The sequence below is a fragment of the Prunus dulcis genome, chromosome 1, assembly GCF_902201215.1.
Source record: "Prunus dulcis chromosome 1, ALMONDv2, whole genome shotgun sequence".
NCBI classification, from domain to species: domain Eukaryota; kingdom Viridiplantae; phylum Streptophyta; class Magnoliopsida; order Rosales; family Rosaceae; genus Prunus; species Prunus dulcis.
In genome coordinates this window covers 22,531,663-22,544,286 of record NC_047650.1, presented here as the reverse complement: position 1 = coordinate 22,544,286, position 12,624 = coordinate 22,531,663, and the positions used below count along the sequence as shown (strand labels likewise).

The 12,624-nt window shown below is 39.5% G+C and overlaps 3 protein-coding genes across 3 annotated transcripts; 2 read left to right on the top strand and 1 right to left on the bottom strand.

Moving 5' to 3' along the window:
• The first annotated feature begins 8 nt into the window (after positions 1-8).
• Positions 9-2,538, top strand: LOC117614348 (GDSL esterase/lipase At3g26430-like). Its single transcript, XM_034343132.1, has 5 exons — positions 9-391; positions 1,075-1,284; positions 1,379-1,548; positions 1,697-1,967; positions 2,062-2,538. Exons 1-5 carry the CDS (start codon positions 130-132, stop codon positions 2,121-2,123), a joined length of 975 nt encoding a protein of 324 aa, XP_034199023.1. The 5' UTR covers positions 9-129; the 3' UTR covers positions 2,124-2,538.
• Positions 2,539-2,832: 294 nt separating this feature from the next.
• On the bottom strand, positions 2,833-8,219 carry LOC117614347. Its single transcript, XM_034343131.1, has 6 exons — positions 7,820-8,219; positions 7,554-7,715; positions 7,032-7,202; positions 6,754-6,933; positions 5,616-6,332; positions 2,833-4,231 (listed from the first exon to the last, which is right to left on the bottom strand). The coding sequence occupies exons 1-6, from the start codon at positions 8,108-8,110 to the stop codon at positions 3,323-3,325; spliced, it is 2,430 nt and encodes an 809-aa protein (XP_034199022.1). The 5' UTR covers positions 8,111-8,219; the 3' UTR covers positions 2,833-3,322.
• Positions 8,220-9,029: 810 nt separating this feature from the next.
• LOC117616652 (chloroplast sensor kinase, chloroplastic) lies at positions 9,030-12,248 on the top strand. Its single transcript, XM_034346032.1, is given in 10 exon segments — positions 9,030-9,660; positions 9,780-9,941; positions 10,043-10,369; positions 10,490-10,555; positions 10,645-10,713; positions 10,805-10,897; positions 11,211-11,419; positions 11,600-11,873; positions 12,022-12,076; positions 12,079-12,248. Coding segments are annotated over 10 exon segments (1,743 nt in total). The 5' UTR covers positions 9,030-9,222; the 3' UTR covers positions 12,129-12,248.
• The last annotated feature ends 376 nt before the right edge of the window (positions 12,249-12,624 follow it).

The window sequence follows — 12,624 nt, the reverse complement described above, 5'->3', positions numbered from 1 at the left end:
AATTAAATTAAGCATGAAGCAGATAAAGAAAGACCCAACTGTCATATTCTTCATTTTTTCTACAGTAAGACTATAAAAACTTTATGCTCTCTTCTTTCATCTATAGTTCTCTCTCAATAGTCTACACATATGGAAACTCGCTTCCTCCTAAGACTAAGAGATCATCATGTTCTCTTTGGCCTTGTAATTTGGGCAACATTAGTGCTTCCGAGTCTTAGCATTTCTGTACGATCATGCTCTTTCCCGGCCATGTTCAACTTTGGGGACTCAAACTCAGACACTGGGGGCCTGTCTGCAGCTTTTGGACAAGCCCCTTACCCAAATGGAGAGACTTATTTCCACACCCCATCCGGACGCTACTCTGATGGGCGTCTTCTAATTGACTTCATAGGTACTTCCTCTGCAACTTCTCTTTGCTCCTTAAATCTCTCTCTCTGTCTTCACCAACTTTACAAAACAATGTCATGTTTTTGTTTCTGTTTCTGTTTTCCCTTTGCTATAATGTTATGGTCGTTTTCTTAATTCTCGAGGACATATCCTATTAGAAGCAGAAAGGGTTTTGGCAAACTTGAAAAATGAAACTCATTTTGGATTTTACTGGCGTCAGATTTGAAACTGTGCTGCATGTGACTCCATTTCATGAAGGATTTGGATCCACCAATACTATCATTACCAAGTTGAAAAACAGGACAAAAGTTCAGCTTTTGCATGCATTCTTTAGTTAAAAACAATATGCCAAATATGCCAAGAGTATTGGGCTCTGTTCTTCGATCCTATACTAAGCATGGAGATTAAATAATGCATCAAACATGCAGAGAGTGACACACTCGTGACCTGAATCTGAAGTCCTTTTTTTTTTACATGTCTAAATTTACTGATTATTATTAGGCTTATTTACTGTTTCACCCCCTAAAACGAATACTTGGTCTCATTTTACTCTCTTAAATTGAAATTTTCTCACTTAACCAATTTCTAAAAATTGCTAAAATTTTCTCACTTTATCACCTCCGCCCATTTCCATCCACAAAGCAGTTTTGACCTGCATCTTCTTCTAACCTCCTCCTTGTTTCAAAGCGGAAAGCTTGAGATTGCCTCATCTGAGCGCTTTTCTGGACTCGGTGGGCTCAAACTTCAGCCATGGAGCCAATTTTGCCACAGCTGGATCAACCATAAGGCCCCCAAACACAACCATATCACAAAGTGGGGTCAGCCCCATTTCTTTAGATGTGCAGCTTGTTCAATTCTTGGACTTCCGTACAAGATCCCAAATATATCAAAAAAAAGGTTACTCATTTTACTTCCACTTCCTTTGTTTACCATTTCTTGCATCAAAATTGTTGTTTGATGAAGTTGGGATTGTTTCAAAATGGGCAAATAGGTGAAGTATTTGGTAAATTGCTGCCCAAGAAAGAGTATTTTTCTCAAGCCCTTTATACCTTTGACATTGGCCAAAATGATCTCACTGCTGGCTACAAACTCAACCTCACCACAGAACAAGTCAAGGCTTATGTTCCAGATGTACTGAGCCAGCTCTCTCATACCATTAAGGTTGACCATATTTTCCTCTTTTTTTTCTTTAGGTTACCTTCTATAGTTTCAAACCTAAGATTTCGAATGTAGGGATAAATGCTATTAACCACTAAAGCTACAAAGGCCTGCAACAATTAATTTGGCATGTTTGCTTCTATATGTACAGATTGTATATGAACAAGGAGGAAGATCATTTTGGATACATAACACAGGCCCACTGGGCTGCCTCCCTTACGTTCTGGACCGCTTCCTCATCAACCCGGCCCAAATAGATAAATATGGGTGTGCGGATCAGTTCAATGAGGTGGCCCAATATTTCAACCAAAGACTAAAGGAAGCTTTGCTTCACCTTAAGAAAGATCTTCCACTGGCTGCAATCACCTATGTTGATGTCTACTCAGTAAAGCGCACCCTTATCACCCAAACCAAAAAATATGGTAACACTTTACCTCAGTTTGTGAGTTTGGTAACTTTAGATGAATTTTGAATCTACCCTACAATGCAAGTCACAATTTTGAATTTGTAATGTAGGATTTGGGAATCCCCTTATAGCATGTTGCGGGCATGGTGGGAAATATAATTACAACAGGTAAGCGAAATGTGGGACCAAGAAGACCATCAATGGCATCGAGACGGTCATCGCGAAATCATGCAATGATCCGACGGTTCAGATCAACTGGGACGGGGTCCACTACACTGAGGCCGCGAACAAGTGGATATTCCAACAAATTGTGAAAGGCTCCTTTTCGGACCCGCCAAACCCTTTGAAAATGGCCTGTCGTAGAAGTAGAAAGGACCACTGAATCACTAATCTCTTGTGGTGTGTTTTCTTCTTTTGCCTTTCCACATGCCTTTTTCATCTTCTAAAAGGACTTTACAAAAGTGTCAAGTGAGAAGTGAACAACCTTTTCACTTAGAATAAATTATTGGGCTTGTTTTTTGGCGAAACAAGAATATGAAGCAAAAGTATATGGGCCACCAAAGGCCCATCCATCTCACGCAGGAATCTATTCCTGTCTTTTAGGTTACATTCATGTCACGTGGTAGGCATGTTGTCATGGGGCCAATCCCCAGACTTTTACCTTTTTTTCTTTCTTTATTTCGTATGGTTTTCACTTTTGGTAACTTAGCCAACATGTCTATTTACAGGTGTGGCCTGCCCAAAAGCAGTCATCATTCATAAGATTGGATGGTCAGATCCTTGACTAGGAATCCAAATTATGAGTTTAGATCCTCTGCTTTGGTTATACACAAAATATGTTATAATTCAAGTGATCGATTGTAAATATTTCAAATCCGCGATAAGAATTTGACTCTCATTTATTTATACAGCGTTACTAAAAAATTTCTTTAAACACTCGACGATAATAATAAAAGGAAACAAAATATGAACTGAAAAAGTAAGGAAACTTAAAAAATAAACATAAAGATGATCCACGTATACGTGATAGAGCAATTATAAAACGAAAATGGGTAATTGGGGTGATTGGGATTGGGGGATTATTGGGCATGTAAATGTGATCCAATCTGGCCCTGTCTAATCATGTTCCATATTATTCAATTCCAGCTGTAGCAAGCAAAATCCCAAACCAGTTGGGTCCATCTGTTCATATGTGGAACCTCACTGTAGAAGAAGGGGTCTACCGTCTACCCTCCAAATCCAAAATGTGCATGAACGTGGAGCCTTAATTAATCCCTTTCCCTTAATTCCCTTTGCTCATGTTTAATGCAATAATGTTGCTAATTAATCACTTCAATAACGTGTGTTAATGAACCACTTTGAACACAATCATCATTCCACCTTCCAAGCATAAACGAATAAGGAAAATACAGATGACCCACCTGCCTTGTCATCCTCTTCTTCTGCTGCACAACTTGACTTTTCAGTCAACTCTTGTTCTTGGGTTGACTGCGCAGTTTCTGGTGATGAAGATGATATTGGCTTGAAAATGAACATTCCATGCCTTGGCCCAGAGCTGAAGAGCCAATCATGAACATCCCAATAAACTTCAACTTTAGTTTTGTTTATATCAACACACTCATTACCTCTGAATTTCCAATGGAGGTGCTTGACATGGAGGGCTATGCTCCCATCTATCTTTATCTCCAGTTCTGGATCAGCCCCAGTGGCAGAGATGTTGTTGCACTCAATCAAAACCTCATGAAAGCTTTCCTTTTCATGGAACTTGATTCTTGTTGAGTATCTCTTCTTGCCAAACAAATGTTCCTTCCTTGAAACCAAGATGGGTTCTATGAGTGATGGCCTGCAACCTGTTCTTCTGTATGCATCTTTCTTTTGATCACCAACAAGCAACACCACCTCCTCTTCACACACAATAGCAACATAATAGTCTGATCGCGGCTCGGTTTCTCCGTTGAATTTTGCAGCTTTTAGGTCCCAGACCACATCAACTGTGCTGCCATCCACCAGAAATTGCTTGGAGCCTTGCTTCCTCCAAAAGTACCACGGCTTCAGCTCAACCTTACACCGATAATCTTCGTCTCCATCTTGGCCTTGAACAGAAACAGAGAGGCCATGTAGCAACAAGTTCTTGCACCAAGTGATGGTGATCAGACGGCACTGACCAGCTATCTTTGTGCTGTACACTGACATGAACACACTCTGTCCTGCCCTGATCACGCTCGTTGGATTTGGATCATCAACCGGCCTTTGAGTACCGGATGAAAAGCAAGCAGGAATTCCAATTGGATCATGCATGGTTACCCAATGATTTTTAAGAAAAGTGATTGATTTATATGAAGAAATGAAGGGGATATATATATATAGTCTTGATCAAATTAATCAGACTACAAGGCATTGACAGACAAAGATGAATGAGTTGGTTTGGCTAAGATCTCACCCATAAGATTTGGCACGAAGCTTTTCTTGGCAGCATGTTATCAATCGAGCCACAGGCTAATGACTCAATTTCCAAACTGGCAGTCTTTAGAGGCAGAGACAAGTGAGGATGGAGGGTGAACTTAAGAGTAACACGTTTTACATGCATCTAAGCCGTGAAAGCTTTCCAATCTGTTTTGCCCTTTCTATTTTTAACAAAACATACCTTTTTTCTTCTTGGAAGTGGTTTGGGTTGAAGATAAGTTTGATCCCCATAAATCTATCTTTTCTTGCATGGAAAAAAGCAACTACCCCTTTTTCATCACATATGAAGTTCATGTGACAGCGTACCAGAATATAAAGAACTAAAATTCATATCAGGGGAGAGCATATGGGTGGGGTAAAGGAGACTAACGAAGTAAAATATATATAAATAATTTGGATTTACGATGTGGGTTATTATACTTCCACATGCTTTGTACTGTTTCACCAGGTGTTTTTTTCAACTTCATAATTGAACAGTGTTTGTATAGTGGTGGAAAAGTTAGTAGTTAGCAGGAATGCTGGGTGGCAGGGTGCAGAAAATGAGAGGAATTCTTCACTACTCTTGAGTTTGAGTAAGATTATGCAGATATAAACTGTATAACTCAGTTCATTGTAGTTTGAACATGGGAGGCATGACGAGGAAAACGAAGATACGGGCAAGTGATAGCTAGGGATGTTGATCTATCTAGGAGAGTAAAATACAGCCAAGGGATTAGGGAGGCAGATTTACAGTCTCTGTATTTAGAGAAGTTGGTGGGGGAACAGTAGCAATTCATTAGCTGTTTCCATATAAGAGCACAATTGATGACGCAAATTAATGACTTTTTCGAACAATCAAGCAGTGTTATCTTTCTGAACGACAATTAGAGCTTCATTTATGATTTTAGTTCTCAGTGATTCACTTCTCATATATGAACACAAAGATCTTCATGAGCAGCCAACTGAAGCTTCATTTATCACCACTAATATTCGGTACTGCAATTCCTAGATTAATATGCAGATGCAGAAAAATCAAAGGTGAGAAAGAAGTACTAACGAAAGAGTGGCCATTAGCATTATCATTGAGCTTTTAAGAAAGAGAAAAGTTGTTACTGGCAATTAAAGAATTCAGGAGATTAAACCCTGCACAGCTTTCTGTAAGGTTCCGTAACTACAGCAGAAAGGCGTACTGCAAGAGCAGAAATGCCAATCAACTGAGCTGGCATCTGAAATGATTTAGATCAATTATCATCACTGTGATGTCGTCCAAACTACCCCTACTCAATGCAAGGTTCACAAGCTCCTTACAAGCAGCCACCAGTCCACCGGAGGCTGGTTGAATCTTCATATTTACTCGCTTTACCAATGATATTCTTCTTGACTTTGATGGAGGGCTTTCATTTTCACTTGGAAAGTCATTCTCATTATCTTTCCAGCTATTAACGGTCTTCTTATAGCCTGGAGATTGAGTATCTTTTACAGGAGATTCGTTCTTCATGTTTACTCGCTTTACTAAGGATATTTTTCTTGACTTCGATCGGGGGCTTTCATTTTCACTCGCGAAGTCATTCTCACTATCTTTGCAGCTATTGTCAGTCTTCTTACAGCCTGGAGATTGAGTCTCTTTTATGGGAGATTCATTCTTCATGTTTGCTCGCTTTACTAAAGAGATTCTTCTTGACTTCGATGGAGGGCTCTCATTTTCACTCGGGAAGTCATTCTCACTCTCTTTCCAGCTATTGACTGTCTTCTTATAGCCTGGAGATTGTGTGCCTTTAAGTTTCTTAACTAGAGAAATTCTTCGTAACTTTGATGAAGGGCTCACACTAACACAGCCATAGTCCTCCTCATTATCCTTCAGTAGATCTCCTGAGGGTCCCAATTTTTTCTGAACCGAACATAATCGGGTCACCGTATCAATGGCTTCTTGGTTGCCAACCTAGGAAAAACCATCAACATCAAAGTTTGAAAGGACTGACTTTCATAATTTTCAACAGGAATGTAGGCTCGGATACCTCATTCATGCTACAGGGATATATAGATGATATGCCATGAACGTTGATGCTAATGCTGCAAAAGTGAAAATAAATGGAAACTAATAAATCTAATATCGGTGACCTAACCTAAGTTTTATCCTAAAACATATGCCATCCCAACACCTGACCCAGCATATCTGCTAAGATAACAAAGACCTATTTATGCAAAAGTCAAGTCAATATAAAGTAAATTCAGAACCATTAAGGCGGACCTAAGATGAGCTAAGATAAGAATGGCACAAACAGGATAAGAATGTGCCTGTTTTTAAGATAATTCCATAATTTAACATGGATTTTTTCATGCATAAAAATCTCCCTGCATACCTCTCCCCACAGTCCATCCGAAGCCAATACAAGAAATTCCATATCTGGAGTGAGCTGTAGGATCTTTGTTTCAGGCTCAGCCAGCACCCAGTCCTTCAGATGAGCATCTCCAATGCTTCTAGAAACAGAAAGAACCCCATGAACTCTCCATGCTCCTCGGTGGAACTCTACATATCCTCCCTGATCACAATATCAACAATTATCATCAAATACTTTTAAGTTGTCTCTTGTATGTCAGTACCATGTAATGTAATTGTGACAATGATTATGTTAGAAACCTCATTCTCTATTCTTTTGCGTTCGTCCTCCTGTTCTGCCGTATGATCCAAGGTAAGAGCCTCCGCCACTCCACCTCTACAAAGAACAGCCCTGCAATCCCCCAAGTTTGAAATAACGACCTCTTGCCTTTCAATTAAGGCTGTGACACAGCAGGTACCACTTCCTAAACCCTGCATTTACTCGCAGACATCAATAAAGATTTCCATAATACAAAAGGTCAGGAAAGAAGACCAAGCATTGTCAGCGAATTACCTCCAGTTGGTAATAAAATATGCCTAATATTACATTTATTCAGAGCTAACAACATTACCTTCAACAATTAATGAAATGCACTCAGATGGGAATCAATTCATATGCGCTGAACACCTTTTCTTTTCTATGAATCAGGACTAATCATCAATGAAGTTTTCTAAAGGAATTGGACCGAATCCTTACTTTTTTACATTTTAAATGTCAGATTAAAGGCTCACATACATTAATCAGTCGTGAACATCAAATAAAGAATCCAGAATTGCAATTACCTGTTTCAAGAACTCCTGGTCTGTTTTCAGATACCCAGCTTTAACCGCCTCTTCTATTTCTGTATGCACTTCCATCATTTCAAGAATATTATTGTGCAAATTGTCAGCAACAAAATCTGCAGCCTTCTTGCCACCATGCCCATCATACACCCCAAAGAAACCCTACACATGAACAACGCAAAAACCAAATTACAATTAAAAAATAACTCTAAAAGATTGTAGATATAAATAAGGAAAAACCATAAAGATTTTGGCAATTTGTTTACCTTCTTGGAGTTGTTGCCTTGTAAGCAAGAAACTATCTTGTGGGTATCTTCCATAAACTTTTTCTTGCCTTTGGACGCGGAGACCCCAACTCCAATCCCACTGAAGCAGACGGCATCGTTCTCTGGCGTGAAATCTCGGAGCTTTTCGGTTTTAATTTCTTGCAAGACGTTTGGGATCTCAATCATGGGGGGTCTCTTCCGCTTCAGAGAAGAAGAAGCGGTAATGGGATCTACTGTGGCGGTAACCGCTGAAGACTCAGAATGCGAAACGGCGAGTTCTGAGCTCGCCATTGTTGTACGGATTGTAGTCGTTGTTGCCGAGAGAGAGAGAGAGAGAGAGAGAGAGAGAGAGAGAGGCAGAGGCAGAAACAGAGGCTCCCAACGGCTATATAGAAATGTGACAGAAAGTAACGGGCCGAAGTGAAGTGGGAAGTCAAAGCAAGGATTTGAGGGGGCAGTTAGGGTTCGTGGGGTCAAACTAGGAGCCGTTAGGAGTGCGGTCAGAACTTTGAAATAAATTTGGTTCGAGAAAATTTTTCGCAGATGAATTTAACAGAAAAAACAGAAAATTCAAAATATGAGTTCATAGTTTTTATAACAATGTTTGACTCCTTTTTTAACCAAAATAATAATTTTTTGACTAATTCTGTTGGGGAGTTTTTTTTATTTTTAATAAACGATAATAATCATTGATGAAAAAAGTATAAGGCTCAATCTGATGAATATAAGTAAATCAATTTATCAATTAAAATAGATTAAAATGAATAGAATTTATCATTAAATTATTTTTTAAATACATATAAAAACTCAATCAAGTAAGATGCCGAATATTAATAAATCAATTCATCACTTAAAATTGATAAAAATGGACATAATTAATCATTAAATTATTTATTCAATATTATATATATAAAGCTGCATATTTGAGTTAGGGTAGTTGGCTACCATATTGAAGTAATTTTTATTTGAGTTAAGACAATTGACTATGAAAAGTAAACTGTTTTTTGCACCAAAATTAAAATAATTTAAACTATAACTTGTATTTTAAAAAATCATACGAAAAGCTTTAATAAATTCTTAACCATGAAGACAGAAAGGAGGATAAAGGTTTAAACCAAAAAAATTGGATAAAGGCTTTTATTTGAACAGCGTAGCGCCAAGTGGGACGCAGTCTTCAACCAGAAAATCTATTAGCTTAAGCCAAGTGGGACGTGGAACGGTGTCGTTTGAAGGAAAATGGCATTCAGTAATTTCGGTTAGGCTACTTTGTCGGTTTGCCTGCTTAGCTTAAGCCTTCAATGGAAAATCAGTTGCCTATATCGGCAGATTGACTCTTACCTCCGTCCACTTACTCTGACTCGCTCTACTGAACTCAGCGCAGCTTCCTCCTCCTCCTTCTCCCAATGCTTCTTCTCTCTGCAACCACTCACCAACACCCATCAATTTCCACTTCTACGCTCCTCTTTCCCTCTATTTGCCACAAACTCCCCGCCTCCGTCAAAGCCAACTCCACCTCCGCTCACAGACCCCATGACCTGCTGATCACCAACGCCTTCTCACCCTCCTCCCTCCAAAACCCTAACCCTAGCCACCCCCAGACCATCCGTCACGTCACTCACTCTGCCTCCGATGGCGAACCCGAAGCCAATTCCATGGTCCCCTCTGCCTCCGCCGTCGCCTCCGCCATTCGCAGAGCCTCCACCTCCCCCGTCGACTTCATACAGAGAATCGAAAAGGAACAGAAGAGAGGCATGGTACTCCCCAGCCCCGATTTCCAGAGACTCTGTATTCAACAGTTGGACATCTTTCGCCGAATCGTCGATTCCGATGCTCTCCTCTCGGTCAGTTGATGGAAAAGAAGATAATATCGTTCATTAATTACATTTCCAAATTAGCTAGTGCTGTTTTTGTATTATTAATTTTGGATTATATATATATATATATATATATATATGTATAGGTGTATGTAAGGCCAGCTGGTAGTTATGTGATGGACCGATTGGAGCTTCGTCGAGTAACTTGCCATCCAGGAGCTAAGTCATCAGACATTGTGATATTAGTTGGCAGTTTCAGTGTTGCCACTGGTTTTCGCGCCGCTGAAGCAGTGCTTTCCAATCACAAAGTAGATGACTGATTTTTTTTGGTTTTAGACTTTAATTTTAGTTGTTGATTGATAATGTATATTGTTACTGAGTATATTCACTTGGAAATTGAATTTTGTAGGTGGAAGTTATAGCTGAGTGCAAAGCTGCGGTTTTCCCCATGGTGAAGCACCCCTTTGTGGTGGGCTTCTTGGTTGCTGAATTTCCCAGGATGGAAATGCCGCCACCTGGCGGGAAAGTTCAGTGTGAGGGCTGTGATTTGATTCACCGCCTGACTCCTGAGGAAGCCTATGCTTTGCCTCCGAGCTCCAATATCAAATCTTGGGATACACAGAATCTGGAGGATCAACCAGAGCCATTATTAACAATGTACAAGTTTAGTGCTGAGCAGAGATCAAATGCTATCAACATTTCTCGGTCTTTAGCGATGGCATATGTTATGGATCAGGTAGTGTGTGTTATACTGTCAGAATGCAGTATTAACTGTGAAATAATGCGGGCATGACTCTTTTTTTCTTTTAAAGTCCATTTATCTTAATTTCTTAGAGAAATGCTTACCTCTTGGCAGAAAGCGATGCTCCTCCAGCAATCATCTTGGCAGAACAATGTCAGGATGAGTAGTCTGGTTGAACAAGTAAGACAACTGTTGTTGCATTTGCGATTTGGGATTTGTATGTTCTTATGGAGTGATTGTAATTTTCCTATTGTTGTGTGTTCTCCCAGATTCGTGGTCCTCTTTCTAGCCTTCAAACTTTAAGTAAAATGTTATCCATGCATATGAAGAGAAGTGAGGTTTGCCTTCTTATATAACTTATTTTAATTTTTAGCTTACCGACATTCATTTTATGCCCTATATTTACATTGGAATTATATGCTTATGCAGATTTCTTATGACATTGTTGAAGATATACTGGTGCAAGGCGACCATATGAAAGATACCCTGCAGCAACTCCAGGATGCTGTTTACTTAACCAAGGCACTTAATCTCTCTCTCTCTCTCTCTCTCTGTACTTGACCCAGACTTATATGTATAAATTCTCATGTCACTAAGGCTTCTTATACTTTCTTCAAGGAGTCATAGTCTGTTTATAAGCAGTTTTCAAGTATTCATTTTGCCATTTTTAGGACACTGTCCCTACTGTTGTATGCCTTTTCAACTTATCCAGAGATATGCATGTTCAATATATTCTTTGACCCTGAGACTGATAATAACTTCAAATTTTTTAAGTTCTTCTATATTATTCTCTCTATGGGCTAGACACACTGACTTTTTCATGTGATTTTTCTAGGCTAGTATCATGCGCTACGGTGAACATGAGTCAACATATTCCTATCCTGACTCAGGGAAGCCTCAGTTATTGAATAACCTTCCCAAGGATAGTTCCAGCATTAAGATGCAAGTTTCAGGTGAACAACTTTCTCTAAATGCTGGAGCCGAGGATATGGAGATGCCCATGCCTCCTCTAGCCCTTGCTCCTTTACAGCAACATGGAATTAGGTAGGTTATAAATTCTGAGATTCATCACTTCAGATTGCAAAGAAACTGAAAAATAAAATAGAACTGTGTATTTCATTACAGTTTTCAAGACTGCATACGGCTCCTTCTGAATGCTTGGCACGAGAGTTTTTAAAACATGCAATTTTCATTTTGCTAACGCCTGTCAATTATGTCAGGAAGACCATGCAATGTTTCTGATATACTGGCAGATTTGGTTGAAGCTGTAAGACCTCTTGCTCAAAACCAGCAGCGTGTTGTAGAACTGAATGAACTTGGAACATCATTGCAAGTTGCTGTAGAAGAACCTGCTTTGCGACAGGCTCTGAGCAATTTAATTGAGAGTGCATTATTGCGTACGCATACTGGGGGAAAGGTAGAAATTGTGTCTACTGGAGCACCAGCAGGTGGTGTTCTTGTAGTAATTGACGATGATGGGCCTGATATGCACTATATGGTAAGAGTTGCAAACTTTGAACTATGCTAACTTTAGCTTCTATATACAATACAAATTAGAGAATTAAGTTTTCTGCTATTCATCATTTGTCACTCACCGCATACTGCTGGTCATAGATTTATTGTATTGTTGGTGTATTTTTCTTCAGACGCAGATGCATTCTCTCACTCCTTTTGGAGCCGATCTCTTATCAGAAAATATGGTTGAAGACAACATGACGTGGAACTTTGTTGCTGGACTGACTGTTGCTCGTGAGATACTCGAAAGTTATGGTTGTGTTGTCCGTGTCATATCACCCCGAACCGCAGATGCTCCCCTTGGAGCAGGTGGAACTCGAGTAGAACTCTGGCTTCCTTGTATCATGGAATTATCCAGGATTAATGGCCCTGCTCAGGAGGCGTAGCGAGAATTGAAACTGTCCTCGGTAAGATTGTTGTATGGAATAGAGAAAATTAATCCTGCCTCTATCTGATGATTTGCGAGAATGAGGTGGTAGAATTTGGAAAATGTTTCATTGATGAAGCATCTAAAATTTGCAATTTCGAGGAAGTTGTGTATAGATTTTACGCCCCTTTCCACAACATGAAAACTCTTGTACAGAAATAAAGCTGAAATAGGGCTATTGGAAGGCGCATATATGGACCAAATGTTGTTTCATAATTCCATCACTCATATGTAAAAGTTTTTACATAGCTTACAAACTTACTGGCTACAATGACTTACAGACTTCGATTATTGAGCGTGTTTACTT